Genomic DNA, 15,748 nt, shown 5'->3' with positions numbered 1-15,748 from the left:
TAAACAGGGACTCATGTTTTTATTGCGAGAAAATAACCAATAATATAATAACACAACTGCTCATGTTCTACGGTGATACTTTACCACTCGCACGGAGTTCGGCGACACCCACGTCTCTTAATTTCTACACTATTGTAGGCCACAACACAGCCGATTAATTACTCAGAGTCTGAATGTAATTGTTCTTGTCTTGTATGCATACTTATGTATACCCCTGGCCAGCATACACAAAGCAGTAAGCTTTTGCTTAAGACCGGAACGTTTTTTTAAATCGTGTTTAAACCGTATATCTGTTTCGTTCAGCGTATTGTAATCACCGAATTAACTAGCGATAGGCCGTATCATAAGCCCGCATGCGTAGGTATTAGCATTCTCCCATTTCTACCGCTGAGTCATGCGTTCCGTTTTGAATGGTGGGACATCCGTTGCTCAACTGCGACTTTGACCGCAGTTCTCAAGGCGGGTGGATGTATTTATGTCGTAATGGGCTTCGATAATCACTTAAAATTACGGTGGCCGTGATATAACTCACCCGTATACAGAATTAAAAGAATAACGATGCGGTGAGTGATGGGTACGGGAATGCACAAGACATCACAAAATACATACGGACCCCAAGTGCCAAAAATCTTGAACGTGATGGAAATTACGGACTGTGTTTTCCGTCAAATAATGCATACGTGTGAGACCGCCACAACATTAGTTAATTGCGTATTGTATGTAGAATGCAAGGTCTTTCCGAGGCGTCTTATGTCATTGACGATATAAATAATATTATACACGCACTGGTGTTGTTATAGGATTAATTAATGAAGTGTTTATTGAGACGATGAATTGTTTAACTGGATCTTATTACAATTTTAATTAATTACTCAGTGTCAACGAGAGTTGAGGTCTTTTGTATTTATCCTTGTCGCGAACATTTTCATTGGACAAATCGTGTGGCCTAAAGAATAAGATGCCCAATGTTCTCTTACTAAGCAATGCTAATTTGCTTGGTTTTAAATTCCACACACAAATACAAACTTTTCCAATAAAATACGTTCCTAAAGCGTGCTCACGTACGACTTCCGTTATAAAGAAATACTATCTTATAATCTATACGAACTAGAAAAATTTATAAGTTTGCCTAATTACGAGTATAGTACTTGTAGCCTGCCCGAGTCCTTATCATCGCCCTGCCTATTTCTACCAGAAAGCAAATATATATTCCGGTTTGACTTCAACCTCATGTCTAAAGATGACATTCACGTAATTATGTTAGGTAATGGGCTCCGGTAACCACCTACCCACCTATGCAATAAAAACAATTTTCAGGAATACAATTTTTATTCTTTTTTTGGATACGTGTTCGATCCATTTAGGCAGCGGCTTGGCTCTGCCCCTGGCATTGCTGAAGTCCATGGGCGACGGTAACCACTCACCCTCAGGTGGGCCGTATGTTGGTCTGCCTACAAGGGCAATAAAAAAATAAAAAAATAAGTTTTGCATACGATTTAGCAACGGCGTGACTTTACTTACTCCTAACATTTTTAATGACTAAATTCCATCGTATGGAAGCGTAATGTAGCGTTAGCAAATGTAATTTTATTAAAAAGTCACCATAATTCCGCTAATAAGTTGTCAGTGCGTACAGTCTGCAAAGCCAGCAACACACAGAGTAAAATTGTGAAATCGACTACATGCATTAGCTGAGTGTTGTCATATTTTATTATTACCATCGAGAAGTTGATCTCACAGCCCATTCCAAGTGCTGGTCAGCAACTAAAGACATACAAATACATTAGTAACTATTGTATAATTTAAGGTATCGTTGCAAAATTCTCGTGAACGATTCTAATTGTTGCGCCGTCGCGTATTGCTGACCCTCTGAAAGTTAGAGCTGAGATAATTAGACAGATGGCGCAAAAAGACTCGTCAGATTCGTCACGCTCGTCTTAAGTGACTTCTCTGATTGTGTAAGGCCCAGTAATTAGTAGGGAGTGCTACCTTTTGTTCTATGTCCGGATTAAATTATCGCCCATTTACTTTAGAAAGGAAAAAAAAAACAAGAAAAACTCTAATCTCATGATGGGATTTCTGCTGTGAAGTCTTAGCTGAACCTATAGACTCTGGGAGTCTATACTATGCGATCCGATCTTCGGTAGTCAATTCACAATAGATGGATAAACAGTAGTAAAAACTAAAAAATATATATATTATTTTCATTCTTTTTTCTAATTTCGAAATAGAGTTAAAGTATCTCCATAAAATAGTCCGAATTATATATATTAATTTTAACCTTCAACCTAAACTAAATTCGTTTATAAACAAATACTAAACAGCACTCTCGGAGTACAATAAGGCCAGGTCGTCGAACTTAAGTTGAACCAAGGGATCCGTCCCTTTCATACTTCCAGGCATTCATTGCCAAGATTTCTTTTCATATTGCGTCTTTATGTCGTTGAGAGAGACGTGCATGTGCAATATTAGGGTTGTCTCGTGGTAAGTGCGTAGTTTCGGTGGAGCCGGGGTGTGTCGTGGGGACAAGGGCCGGGTCAGTGGGTCGCTCGCGCATCCTCCCAAAGCGTTCCGGGAGAAACGCGCCTCTATCGACCGCGTGCCGCCAGATTTTGTAGGGCTGTCACAACTTTTTAATACATCGAAAGACATTTACTTTTGTGTGTTAGATTTTTGTTTATATAAATTTGTTTATATTAAAGACGTTCGTAATATTTGTACTACCTTCAGCTTTGGAGTTTGTTGTAGAATAATAATTGCAATAAGTTAATTAGCTTAAAGACGATAAGAAAATCAATGACTATTATACAGTATAATCGAGAACTGAATAAAACCTTACCAATTAACACTGTACATGGGTTAGTATTTATAATGGCGAACCAATGTAATCTAAAACAAAGGCATTGGATTTTTATTCAAGTATCATTCCCCCTCATGTAATGAGTCTGATTCGTAGACAAAATTACAATTTATTCGAAATAGGGTGCTATCAAGAGGGTGGCGTCCTTAAACGAGATCGCGAGTGCGCGCAGCATCCGTTACTGCGCAAGTCCGGGCACACTCGAGTCGAAGGCACAGTCCCGAAGCCGCACCGCCTCACTTCCGGAGCCTTTTGCCTTCAAAGAGCTCCTTACCAAGGCCCGTACCTGTCCTTAACCCTCCGATATGGGCGACTTGTAACTGAAAAAGCTCTTCGTCCCCGCGTCCTTGATTGAAGTGGAAAAATGGGGAAGGAAAGGCACCCACTTCCCGAGGCTGAAGTAAAAGTGGCGACGGTCGAGCTCGAAGCTGTGGACAACATGGCGACTCTGCCGGTCGGCCAGCATCGGCAGCAGGGTAGTGACATTGCTATCGCGGAGAAACATAACACTGCGAACAAAGAAATGGAACTCAAATGCGTGCAACCGAAGCCATCCAAAAAGTACGTTTTGTAGTCATACTTCAAAGGGTGGGGCCGGTCAATTTGCGCGGTAACATTTAAGTAGCATTGAACTGTTCAGAATTTATTTTTTTGTTATTGAAACACAACAGTTTTTTTGTTAATGAATAATTTTCAATTGTTTTACTTAAATTTTCGTTACACTGGCTAAGTCAAACGCTTACTGGATTCCTTAGATAACACAATGTATTTGTTCATCGTCTACATTGATCTACTGTATCCCATGAGATTTCTGTATTCTGTATCCTATGGTTTCTAAAAAAAACCAAGAAACAATACCTACATTACCTACCGAAAGTGTCATCTTATGTCTATCAATGTAATTTAAAATAATATTACCGGCTATTTCTGTAGACAAATTTTTCCAATCTGTCCGTCTAGGACATGAACATTTCGCGAAATATATGTCTAGGAAGGTGGTACCGACTCGGACAAGCTCCAGAAATACACCAGATATGCGGAAATTAATCTTTTGCCGGTTTGATTTTATTAGGCTATACCATTCCTTCATCGTAGAAGTTATTTGTGAAAATTAGTTAAGTACGTAAGAGTATTTCTTGGAAAACTTAGTAGGTACCTATCTGCAGTATTCAAATACCGAAACATTCTCATCGCTGTATATGACTTATCACATATGAATTATCCTTTAGGCCACGAGGATTTGCAAAACTTGTTAGGGCCTTTTGTCTGTATATTCTTCAAACCGCTTTATTAAAAAACATGCTACAACCAAATAATTGTTACACATCACTATGCCTATGAGACAAAGCACGGTGCTACACCGTATTCATAAAGAAAGCGTCTTATGGGAACGGCTACCGAAACCAAAACAGTACAATTTCCTATCAATGGAAATCTTAAAAATTATAATGCGTGTTTATAATTACTACTTAATTTATAATTACTGGTAGCAGGGCGTTTTGTGAGCCCGTATGAGTATTTTTTTTTTTTTTTTTTTATTGCCCTTGTAGGCAGACGAGCATACGGCCCACCTGATGGTGAGTGGTTACCGTTGCCCATGGACTTCAGCAATGCCAGGGGCAGAACCAAGCCGCTGCCTACCGCAAACCACCACCACCCTATCTATTTTTGCGTAAAGCTATAAAACGTTTCACTTTGAAGGGTGGGGCAGCCGTTGTACTATAAAACTGACTTAGACTTCATGGCTCAAGGGTTTACGTTGTTGATGTCATGGGCTCTGATAACCACATAACAGTTAATACTATGAGGACTGTGGTTATTCCACCCATTTATCTAAGCAATTAAAAAAAACACCAATATTTGACTTGGTACTCGTTAACCAAAATCGTGCGATAGAAATAATTATTGAAGTTTACTTTGATCTAAACATATAGTATAATATTAAAAACTAAGGTGTACTGCGACGTGTATTTGTTAAAACTAGTTTTGTGGAGATCTCAGCGGTACGAAGCGGCTTTAACATTGAACTATGGTGACGATTTTCCATCAGCTAGAATTAGAAGATATTAAAATCACAATAGCATCAAATAATATCAGTTTGTTACTACTACTCCTAATAGAATAAGTGGAAGTAGTAGTTTTAGAGCGAAAAGAATGAGATCTAAAAACTCATATACATAAGATCATCAGATCAGAGTAAGGGACCAGAAATTTTGCGAAATTCGTAAATTTTATGAGTTTTTGATTAAATGGGTTTTTCATCATGGAATATGTTCATGAAAATAAGCTCTGTAATCTATCAACTGGAACTTATACATTTTTTATTCAGAAGCAGTCCACCAAAGCATTTCAATCCCGACATAGTCGCGTTATTTAATATTTGAAGTCGTCGTGGCCTAGCGGATAAGACGCCCGGTGCATTCGTATTGGGCGATGCACCGGTTGTCGAATCTCAGGCGGGTACCAATTTTTCTAATTAAATACGTACTCAACAAATGTTCACGATAGACTTCCACGGTGAAGGAATAACATCGTGTAATAAAGATCAAACCCGCAAAATTATAATTTGTGTAATTACTGGTGGTAGGACCTCTTGTGAGTCCGCGCGGATGGGTATCACCACCCTGCCTATTTCTGCCGTAAAGCAGTAATGCGTTTCGGTTTGAAGGGTAGGGCAGCCGTTGTAACTATACAGAGACCTTAGAACTTATATCTCAAGGTGGGTGGCGCATTTACGTTGTGGATGTCTATGGGCTCCAGTAACTACTTAACACCAGGTGGGCTGTGAGCTCGTCCACCCATAAAAGCAATATAAATAATAAAAAATGATATTAGCGCTCCGGTCTTTTTATCTGAATAGCCATGGAGGCCTCTGTGAAATGTGAAGCCGTTAATGATGATCGTGATAATGAAACCAGATTATTGTAATAAAACGGTTTTAAAATTATCTTTTAATAGGTAGGTCTAATAATACTAGAAGCATTACAATATGCACTGAAAACTAATTTAAATCCATTTACATGTAAATGTACCTAGACTAGTCTATGGACCAGGTGACGCGCCGTCTCTATACGGGGGTGGTGCGATCAAGGGCCCTATATGGGGCGCTCGTGTGGGGCCAGTCCCTTGTCGTGGGGGTGGCGAGGTCGCTGCAACGGCCGCAACGCACCATCGGGGTCAGGGTCATCCGTGGTTATCGCACCATCTCCTTTGAGGCGGCGTGTGTGCTGGCTGGGACGCCACCTTGGTTTCTGGAAGCGAAGGCGCTCGCCGCTGACTATAAGTGGCGGGCTGACCTTTGTGCCCGGGGCGTGGCGCGTCCCAGCCCCAGTGTGGTCAGAGCGCGGAGGGCCCAATCTCGGCGGTCCGTGCTGGAATCATGGTCCAGACGGCTGGCTGATCCTTTGGCTGGCTATAGGACCTTCGAGGCGATTCGCCCGGTCCTTGTGGATTGGGTAAATCGTGACAGAGGACGCCTCACTTTCCGGCTCACGCAGGTGCTCACTGGGCATGATTGTTTCGGTGAGTTCCTGCACCGGATCACAGCCAAGTCGACGGCAAAGTGCCACCATTGTGGTTGCGACTTGGACACGGCAGAGTATACGCTCGTCGCCTGCCTCGCATGGGAGGGGTGGCGCCGTGTCCTCGTCGCAAAAATAGGAACCGACTTGTCGTTGCCAAGTGTTGTGGCATCGATGCTCGGCGACGACGAGTCGTGGAAGGCGATGCTCGACTTCTGCGAGTGCACCATCTCGCAGAAGGAGGCGGCGGGGCGCGCGAGAGACGCACAATCCCGCCACCGTCGAGCGGGGGCCAGGGAGGCGGATCTCGCCCAAGCCCTGGCCCTCTTAAGTGTTTCGGGTCCCCCTCACATGTCGGTCTGGGGACCGGCGAGGGGGGCCTAAGAAGACGACGTGCAAGCTGCTCTGCACGTGTTTTACGCAAGAGCATCCGGGTGATGAAAGGCCGGCTATCTTCGACCCACGCTGGTTCTGGTTCAGCGGGGTATTCCGTAGGGTAACCCACTCTAACCAGCGCCATCTAGGCGGGCTTCGGATAACCTGTCGACCGAGAGGGCTGGTGGTCGTGGTGCCAATGACCGCCAGTCCGGCGTCCCGAGGGGGAGGGTGATGGGAGAGAAGTGCTCCGCACTAAGCGCTTCACTTCCCCCTTTGCCTTTTCATGAGTTCTGTCTCATGCAAGGTTTGGACGTTGGTTGTTGAGCGACAGGAGGTTTTAGTCAGTTCGACTCTGACAGACCCCGCCCGCCATCCTCAGAGAAGGGCGGAAATCCGGCGATTTCCCCCTGACCAAAAAAAAAAGACTATTCTGTGGATAGAATTAAGGTAATGTTAAGTTTTTTAATAAAATAGTATCTTCTAAATTGTATTTTATGATCATTGTATTTGATATTTAATTTATGGTTGATTGTTTGTATAATATTATATTATCTCTTATTTGCTCTCATTTCAGGACATCTCTGTTCATCATTTCTAGTTTCATCTACGCCAAGCTGCTGGTGGTAGTTTGCGTCGCTTACGTCATCAGCGATGTTATCACACACAACCTGCCCCTCTACTACTATGAAGGATTCTTCACCTACCTTTATGGCATGAGTATTCTGTTCTTGCTCTACGTGTTCTGCTTCCTACTTCAAGGTTTGTATTATTATAATTGAATTTAAGTATTTTCTAAAGAAATTAGTAACGAAATTAGATATATCAATAGAATGTTTCATTTTAATTGACATTGGAGTTTGGAATTGATAGTGTCGGATCGATAACAAAACAATAATACTCATAATATATATTTATAAGGGATTTATTCCATAGAGAGTGCATGCTGCAGTGGAAGTCCACCTAAACAGAAACCACCACCAAAAGAAAAGAAGCCGAAGAAGGAAAAGGCAAAGAAAACCAAAGATAAAGAACCTAAAGAGGACAAAGAGGTTAAAGACGGAAAAGATGGAAAGAAAGACGGGAAGAAAGATAAAAAAGATAAGGATAAAGACAAAGAGGGAAAGGACAAAAGTGGAAAGGAATTAAAGAAGCAAAGCCAATTTCAGGTCAGTGAAAATTTCAATAAAAAAACACAGCACATCCACATTACTTTTGTCCCTAACATTTTATTCAATCAATTATTATTTTTGCTTACGCGTGTCGTCCCGTGTTAGTTAACCAAGTTTAATTATTGTTATATAATTTTTATGTGATTATGTGAATGAATCGCGCACTCCCACAATTTTTGCTCTGCCTATCATCCAAACACATTTGTATAATTTAAGCTTTATTAAGAATGCAACAACCAGCATGAAACCCTTTTTATTTAAGCTGCCTACTTTTCTGTTTTTTTTTACATATTATTTGGGCAGGAGGTGTATCCACGTAAGATGCGCGATAAAGTTCGTCAACAGCAATTACAATTGCAAATGGCACAGTTGTATGCGTCCGAACAGGTGAGGTGTATATTTGACACACCCTGCTTGAAAATATTTTGTACATCATTTCAGATAGCTTTGGATGTGCTGTTGTAGTAACTTGATCGTCATAGTGCTTGTTTGGACCGCTGTTGTATTTCGCTTGTTCTTAGAATATTTTTTTTCGTAATAAAGCTTTGAATGTGGAACATGTGTACATGAGATTTTTCCTCACGAAATTCATAACATTTATGTATTACTAATTTGCATTGAACTTTGCATATGGGTGACAAATAAATATTCACAATTCACAGTTGAACAATGATCGAAAATGCATTCAACAAATAATTTAAGTTTTACATGATACCAATTTTCAAAATGAAATAGTATTTTTCATATATATTTTTAATACGTATAGCAACAGCAAGACATCGTTGAGTTGGAAGCTGGACCAGTGTCTAGACCAATGCGCAGACGCAAAACTTCTCAGAACGATCACAGCCACGGCAGCTTCTTTCTAAGAATTGGAGCAATTGGTAAGTAATCGGCAATTTTGAAAAAGCTTTTATATCTAAATTTGCAAATAATTGATATTTTTTTTGCTTTACAGCATTTGGTCTCGGTACAATGATTTACAACGGTTTAGAATTCGGAACTTTCTTCGAACTACCTTTAGAATCTCCTTGCTATCTCATTTTGAAAGGAGTTAATCCGGTGCTTCAAATGGTTTTCACTTTTATGCAGATGTATTTCATCTTCATGAATTCTCGGGTAATTTTAACTTCCTTCATTAAATAATATCCGATAAATACTTAAAAGTAATTACCTTAAACGTTTTTTTAGCTGAACATTCATCGTTTTAAAGTTATCGCTCGGTTTGGTTTAATGCACGTAGTGGCTACCAATATATGCGTTTGGATAAGAACATTGGTGTTAGAATCTCTGAAGGAGATTACCGATTACCACGTGAAGAATCCTTTGGGAGTTCCCGGCGAGGGTATTCTTGGAAGTAAGTGATTTCCCTTAAATCCCATTCAGCTTCGATAAATTTAAATGGCTGTATGTTTTCCATCTTTACTAAAATGTTAAAACTCCTCACATTCAGAAGTCATCCGTAAGCACACCCTAAGGCATTCCGGTAAAGTGTTCGGTGCTGCAACAACTGCCGTTACCGGTATTGCTTCCACAGCTATGACTACTGCTAAAGCCACTGGCGAGCAATTACTAAACGTAATCACGACTACTGCCACAGCACCCACAACCACATCCACTACAAGTTAGTAATCATAATCTTCAACTATAAATCTACTAAGTGTTTCAGTTATGTGTGTCTTTTTAATTTTGCATGTTCGTGAATTAAACAGTATGTTGTACTAATTTTCAGCAACAACCCCTTTGCCATAATAACATGGGTAGTATTCTTCCTAAATCTAAACTAATCGATACTATAAAGAGTACAATAGGCTATGGCAACGGGATGGGATATGGTCGTGAATATAAAGAGTGGCCTAACGATAATCCTTTCACATCAGTAGCAACGGAAGCCGATAAAGTTACCCAAACTCAGACAGCTATGTTGGAAATTTTCCATTTTCCGTTTACTTCTACTGTCAAATCAATCGTTAATGCTGTGACCACGTTAATGCCGAGCTCAACACCGAAATCGTTTGTTACTGATAAAGACGTGTGGGCCGATAACGTTGAGACATATCGTGTAGACGATCCACCTCATTACCCAGGTTTGTCGCAGATGTGCCGTTCGTATGTTTCTATGTCGCTGTTGTTTTATGTTGCCTAACGTTGATTGTGGGTTGTGTTTTCGTTTCCAGTAGGGATCACTTCAGTTCACACGTAGAATTTATTTGTTTGCTGAACGGGTTGACCACATTCACTTTTCTTTTATTTACATCTCCATTCAAGCATGCCCCCTTTGGTTTGTTAATTGTTAATTGTTAATTTTAATGATTCTTTATTTTGTTTCCTAAGTAAACACCAAATAAAAGTTTATAAAAACAAATAATGTATTTTTCAGATAACAAGACCACTGTAATTTTTGAATCATTCGATAACTTAAATCCTGCAGCTTTGATCGCAAATATCGACAATACAACTGTTTGCGGAAGAAATCCAATTATGGGAACAATTGTGTCTGACTCGGCTCCTTATCTGTATCCATTTATCATCGAATATTCCTTGATTGGAGCTGCTGTCATATACGTCATGTGGAAGCATATTGGTCGCTATCCTAGGTAAGTTATATTCGAAAGTTATAAACTCAAGCCAGTCTTCAATAATTATACTGACATAGTTATGTTAATTTTATATACATATTATATAATAATTATACTTGGATAAATACTTTTAAAATGCATTAGATGAGCTCACGGTCTTCCTCGTGGCGAGTGGTTATCCTAGCTCAAAGACATCACCAAATGTATACCGATGCTTGCCATAAGACATGAGCTTGTATTCTCAGTAGTGTTGCAATACGGCTACTGAAATCTTCAGAATACAAATAGGACTGTGATAACAGCCTGTATGTATCTCCATCACCAGTAAAACAAGAACAAGTGGTGAGGTTCAGGAAGTATTTGAGAGGTAGAAGGTAAATAATGAATTGTTGCTACTATGAATTGGTTAAAGGAATATAGTTAACAGCTGTAGCTAGAAGTGATAGGAGTTCGCATACTCATATTCCCTGATGGAGAGCTAAAATTTATTTTACATTTTACGTAATTATTAAAGAAGAATACAGTTTGGATTATCTTAGAACAATTAACAAAGATGCCAACGGGCTGTTTGAATTTGACGCGTGATTGAATTGAGCACACGCGTTTGGTTCCAGCGTGGCCAACGATGAAGATCTGGAAAGACGTCTGGAGGCTGTTCTCTCCCGCAGGGCGGCGGCGTTGGCGGCTGCGCAACGAGGAAACAGAGTCGATTGCGCTGGAGCATCTAAAGGACTTTTCTGTGGACTACTGCTACTCGTCGCGTCATTGATCTGTTTGATTCTATTCTTCGTCCTCATCCGCCATCACGACTTAAAGCGCGTTTCGATTTATCTGGCTGATGTATCTCATTGTGCTCTGATGATCTTATCTATTCTGGCAATTTTAATTGGATTTATTCGGTAAGTGATTAAACGTTTTGGTACAGCTTGAGCTATAAAATTTTTGTAATGAAAAAGAAACAATGGCTTCGTAGCTTTCCCCGTTTATTTCTGGTTTATTTTTATTTATTCGTTTTGTTTTTTTTTCCTTTCTCCTTTATCTTGTTTCCCGTATTATCCTTTCCTAATTATTTTTGCACGTTTATTGTGCTCTCTTTTCTTGTAAAAACAATTATCCGGTTTTATTTCCTATATTTTTTACCTTTTTTGGTTCGATCCTATTAGTGGCCGTGTAATGCAATGGAGCTATAGTCCTTCCCCCTATACCGAGCCTCTTCGCAGGGTTCAATCTTTGAAGTTCCGCTCCGAAGAACAGTCTGATCTGAATGACATCTTACTCCGCGTCTCGGCTTTTGGTCTCTTCGTGTACGCCGTGTTTAGTATTATAGCCGGTGGAATGGGGGCTTTCACAGACGAACCTAACCTTTTGGTTATGATAACGGGATGCTTGAGCGTACTCCAGGTGAGTATATTTTAACTTTTATTTTTATTTTTTATTGCTTAGATGGGATACGAGCTCACAGCCTACCTGGTGCTAAGTGGTCACTGGAGCCCATAGATATCTATAACGTAAATGCGATGTACTTAAATCGAGAGGTAAAACTATATCTGAGCTCAAATCGACGAACGACTTTGCCGGTCTAGGAACGAATATCGTGTAATGAGTAAAAAATCCGAAATGGAAATTTAAATACTTAATTGTTGTCTCTCGTATTGTTTAGCCAGGTAGTATGTCCATTTCGGCCGCTATGCAGCATTTATGTACTACAATTCAGACTTAAGTTAGCCCTCAAGTCATAAGGGGGTGGCGGTATTAAAGTCACGGTGCTGTGCGGGAACCACTCAAGATGAGGTCGGTCCTAAGTTCGTTTACCCGTTAAGCGAAAAAAAAAGTTTTTTATTTATTTATTGCTTAGATGGGTGGACCAGCTCACAGCCCACCTGGCTTAAGAACATCTACAACGTAAATGCGCCACCCACCTTGAGATATAAGTTCTAAGATCTCAGTAAAGTTACAACTGCTGTCTCACTCTTCAAGCCGAAACGCATTACTGCTTCACGGCAGAAATGGGCAGGGCGGTGGTACCTACCCGCGCGGACTCAAAAGAGGTCCTACCACCAGTAAAAGGTATTTTGGTACCAGATGGTATACTCCACGAATTATCGCTGAAAATTACTGAAACTGGAACTTTTTAATTCAATGCGATTATTTATGCACTATTGCATTGATCAAAAAGTTATTTTTTATTTAACTTCTAGGTGGTTCTCCAATTGCTTTTCATTGCTGACGTTTCTCGGCGCCGTGTACACCTCCCAGAACAAGAGCGCAGTAAGCCTGCACGACAGGCGGTCACTTTCTTGCTCATTTGTAACGTCACAATGTGGTTAATCTATACTTTCGAAGCACAGAAAGTGCTTGCTAATCCGGTGAGTTATCTATTTTGTATTAGAAATGTAAGCAGAATGTGAGAAATCAGTATTACCTAAAACCTATGCCTTAACGGCGTTTCCCGAGGGCAAAACTTGTGCTACTGAAATGGACATGCGGCTCTTTCTCGATTGGCCAAATGCAAATGTCCATGAGCGACAATAGCCACGTAGACCATATTATGTTTTCTATTGCCTTCGTACGCATATGAGCATACAGACTACCGGAGGGTAAGTAGTCAGTCGTTGATGGATATCATTAACGTCCCCTGGTACAACTAAGCCAAGTCATATGTCAATTGTAGGTATTGTGTGTTGTATCAATTTATATTTATTACTAGCTGACCCAGTAGACTTCGTAGTACCTCAATCGATAAATAAGAGACCTAAACTTTTGTATAAAATAAACTTAAAACAAACAAAAGGAATCCGTCCGACGAGGGACACATCAAAGGAAAAATAAAATTGTTATTTTTATTCAATTCCGGGCATTTTCATTCATTTATCTACCTTTTAAACCTTCTCTGGACTTCCAAAAATAATTCAAGACCAAAATCTGCCAAATCGATCCAGCCGTTCTCGAGTTTTAGCGAGACAAACGAACAGCAATTCACTTTTATATTATTATATAGAGCTTGTAATACTAAATAGATTATTGTTTTCAGGTCCAGCTTGATTTCTACGGATTTGTGGCCTGGTCTCTGGTCCAACGTTTCACTCTACCGCTTTGTATCTTCCACCGTTTCCACTCAGCCGTTACCCTCGCTGAAATCTGGAAGACAAGCTACAAAGCTCGTCTTGAGTGAGCATCCCTGTACAGAAGGGATGTAGAATGTCCTGTTCCACGCATTTTGAAAAGTCTTAGAATAAAATAAGGCTATTATACTACCAGTGACGTCCTATTGCGGGACATCAGTTTTTCAACTTATAATATTTCGGCTAGTTTGAAAAATTCATCTTAAAATTTTCGGTGTTAAAGTAAGAACGTGTGACGAATTTAGATATGTAATTACTACATCTTATAATGTAGATTGAATAACTTTTATCCCGGATATTTTATCGTAGCTTAAGCAGCGTTTACATGTAATCCTACTGTTGCGTTATGTTGGTTATTAATTTCGTAAATTTATCGCATATTTCTAACACATTCCATACTTGATCGGATTCATTACAAATTAGTTTTCTTGTAAGACTGACTACGGAGACTTAAATGTGACCAATCAAACATATTTTCAGCTCATTTTTTTGATACGTAAAGATCTTTGCTCATTTTTCGGATATCTATACTTGCGAGGTACCTCTTTGAGATTCGTTTAAAAATATTTGTAATAACAAAGTCCGAGTAAATTTGTGAACCACTCCCTCCTTTGTTAGAAGTAATTTGTGTGCCATGATTTTAGAATTAAGGCTTGATTGAAATTTGACAATATTTTTTTCTAAAATAACTTAATCTGAACAATTTGGTATTTTCAAATTAAAAATATACCTAATGTGTGCAAAAAGGAAACATTAATTCAATTATTATTAACGTATGCCTTTAATTTAAATTGTTGAAAACGTTCAAATATAATTTTATCTTAAACTAAATAAACTTTGTTTCGAAGTTAGCGTTAAAATTGCTATATTGAAATTTTAAAAATATTTATTAGCCAACATTTGGTATAGACATGTAGGATTATGAAAGTAACATATTATGAAAATTCATATTCGTAAGAGGGTAGTTGTTGTATTGAGAATTCGTTTTAATCGATGTACTTAACTTTAGTGGAACTAGTATTGCTTCAGCTACATAAATGCTTGATACAAAACGAACAGGTGATTCAGTTTACAATGTTTCATTGCAAGGGGCCATAAATAAATGAAGTTTTGATTATTCAAAAGCACTAACTATAGCATTGATAAATTAGAATGTAGATTTCGAATATTTATAGAAATAAAGATTACGCTATAAATTTACTCGCGTGTTTTGAGAAAACAACATTTGAAAATTTAGAATCTTTTTGAAATTCGGTTACATTATCTATTTGATGAGTATTTTCGTATTGATTTAGGTGCAATCTATTTTTATAAATTTACTTACTTTATAAAAAATATAAAAAAAATGAACTAATGTGTCAACTTAGATGCGTCTTGGACACGTGATATCATTTACTACCTACTTTATGGATTTTGTATAAAATAGCTGATAATCAATCAATTATTTATATATATTTATTAATTTTGTAAATTTAATATAAGAGATTAAATTAACTTATTGTTCTAGAAATCTAGGGTATGACTTAACAAAGAGTTTTCTTAATATCTGAGATTCGAGTGAACGTGGTTTTCTTTCAATTTTAACTTTTCTAGGTGTTAGGGGGTGATTTATGCGTAAAAGAAAGAACGAGACGTTTAATTAAAAATACACAAAGAAAAAAAATCCATTGATGTAATACACAACTATACTGATGCGTTTGAGTGCTACCTACTAGCTGATTTCAAATTATTAGGGACATCCGTTTATCTGTCGTTCAAACAGATATAATATAGTATCCTATGTCAGTTGGACGCCAGGCTGAATAAACACTGCCGATATTTTACAACAGCGAAGTTTAGTAGGGACTTTGATAAAATAATCTATTATACCCAATTTTTTAAATGTTCAATTTTGTAGAAGGTAATAGTGTATTATGTACCTATCTTGATGTTTAGAGAAAATATATGGATGTCTGTTTAGTAGTAGTAGGTAAGTCTGCGTGGATATTCAAACCGATGTTGCAACATAGAGATACCAAAAACTTGGGAATTCTACATTATACATAGATTAAACATTAATTAAAATACTAATTAAGTATTTAAGTATCTATTTGAATAAAATAAATATCTATGTACGTAA

General features: G+C 38.7%; 1 protein-coding gene across 20 annotated transcripts in view; it reads left to right on the top strand.

Annotated features, from left to right (window-relative positions):
• Nucleotides 1–15,748, top strand: part of LOC101740145 (proton channel OtopLc) — a 45,692-nt gene extending 29,944 nt beyond the window's left edge. For 3 of the 20 annotated variants that reach the window (XM_038015142.2, XM_038015135.1, XM_038015136.2), the window contains exons 4-15: nucleotides 7,334–7,518; nucleotides 7,693–7,925; nucleotides 8,232–8,315; nucleotides 8,695–8,812; nucleotides 8,887–9,047; nucleotides 9,120–9,285; nucleotides 9,382–9,552; nucleotides 10,309–10,525; nucleotides 11,122–11,406; nucleotides 11,671–11,908; nucleotides 12,706–12,873; nucleotides 13,539–15,748. In XM_038015142.2, the coding sequence (XP_037871070.1) occupies nucleotides 7,334–7,518; nucleotides 7,693–7,925; nucleotides 8,232–8,315; nucleotides 8,695–8,812; nucleotides 8,887–9,047; nucleotides 9,120–9,285; nucleotides 9,382–9,552; nucleotides 10,309–10,525; nucleotides 11,122–11,406; nucleotides 11,671–11,908; nucleotides 12,706–12,873; nucleotides 13,539–13,679 (2,167 nt within the window). In that variant the 3' untranslated portion in view covers nucleotides 13,680–15,748. Of the gene's footprint in view, nucleotides 1–3,061; nucleotides 3,422–7,333; nucleotides 7,519–7,692; nucleotides 7,926–8,231; nucleotides 8,316–8,694; nucleotides 8,813–8,886; nucleotides 9,048–9,119; nucleotides 9,286–9,381; nucleotides 9,553–10,308; nucleotides 10,526–11,121; nucleotides 11,407–11,670; nucleotides 11,909–12,705; nucleotides 12,874–13,538 lie in introns of those variants that run through there. The other 17 variants (XM_038015139.1, XM_062671747.1, XM_062671752.1 and 14 more) reach the window with 15 other exon arrangements.

This window comes from Bombyx mori, chromosome 13 (assembly GCF_030269925.1).
Source record: "Bombyx mori chromosome 13, ASM3026992v2".
Taxonomy (NCBI): Eukaryota; Metazoa; Arthropoda; class Insecta; order Lepidoptera; family Bombycidae; genus Bombyx; species Bombyx mori.
Note: the sequence above shows the minus strand (reverse complement) of the source record. Positions and strands in the feature narration are given on the sequence as shown.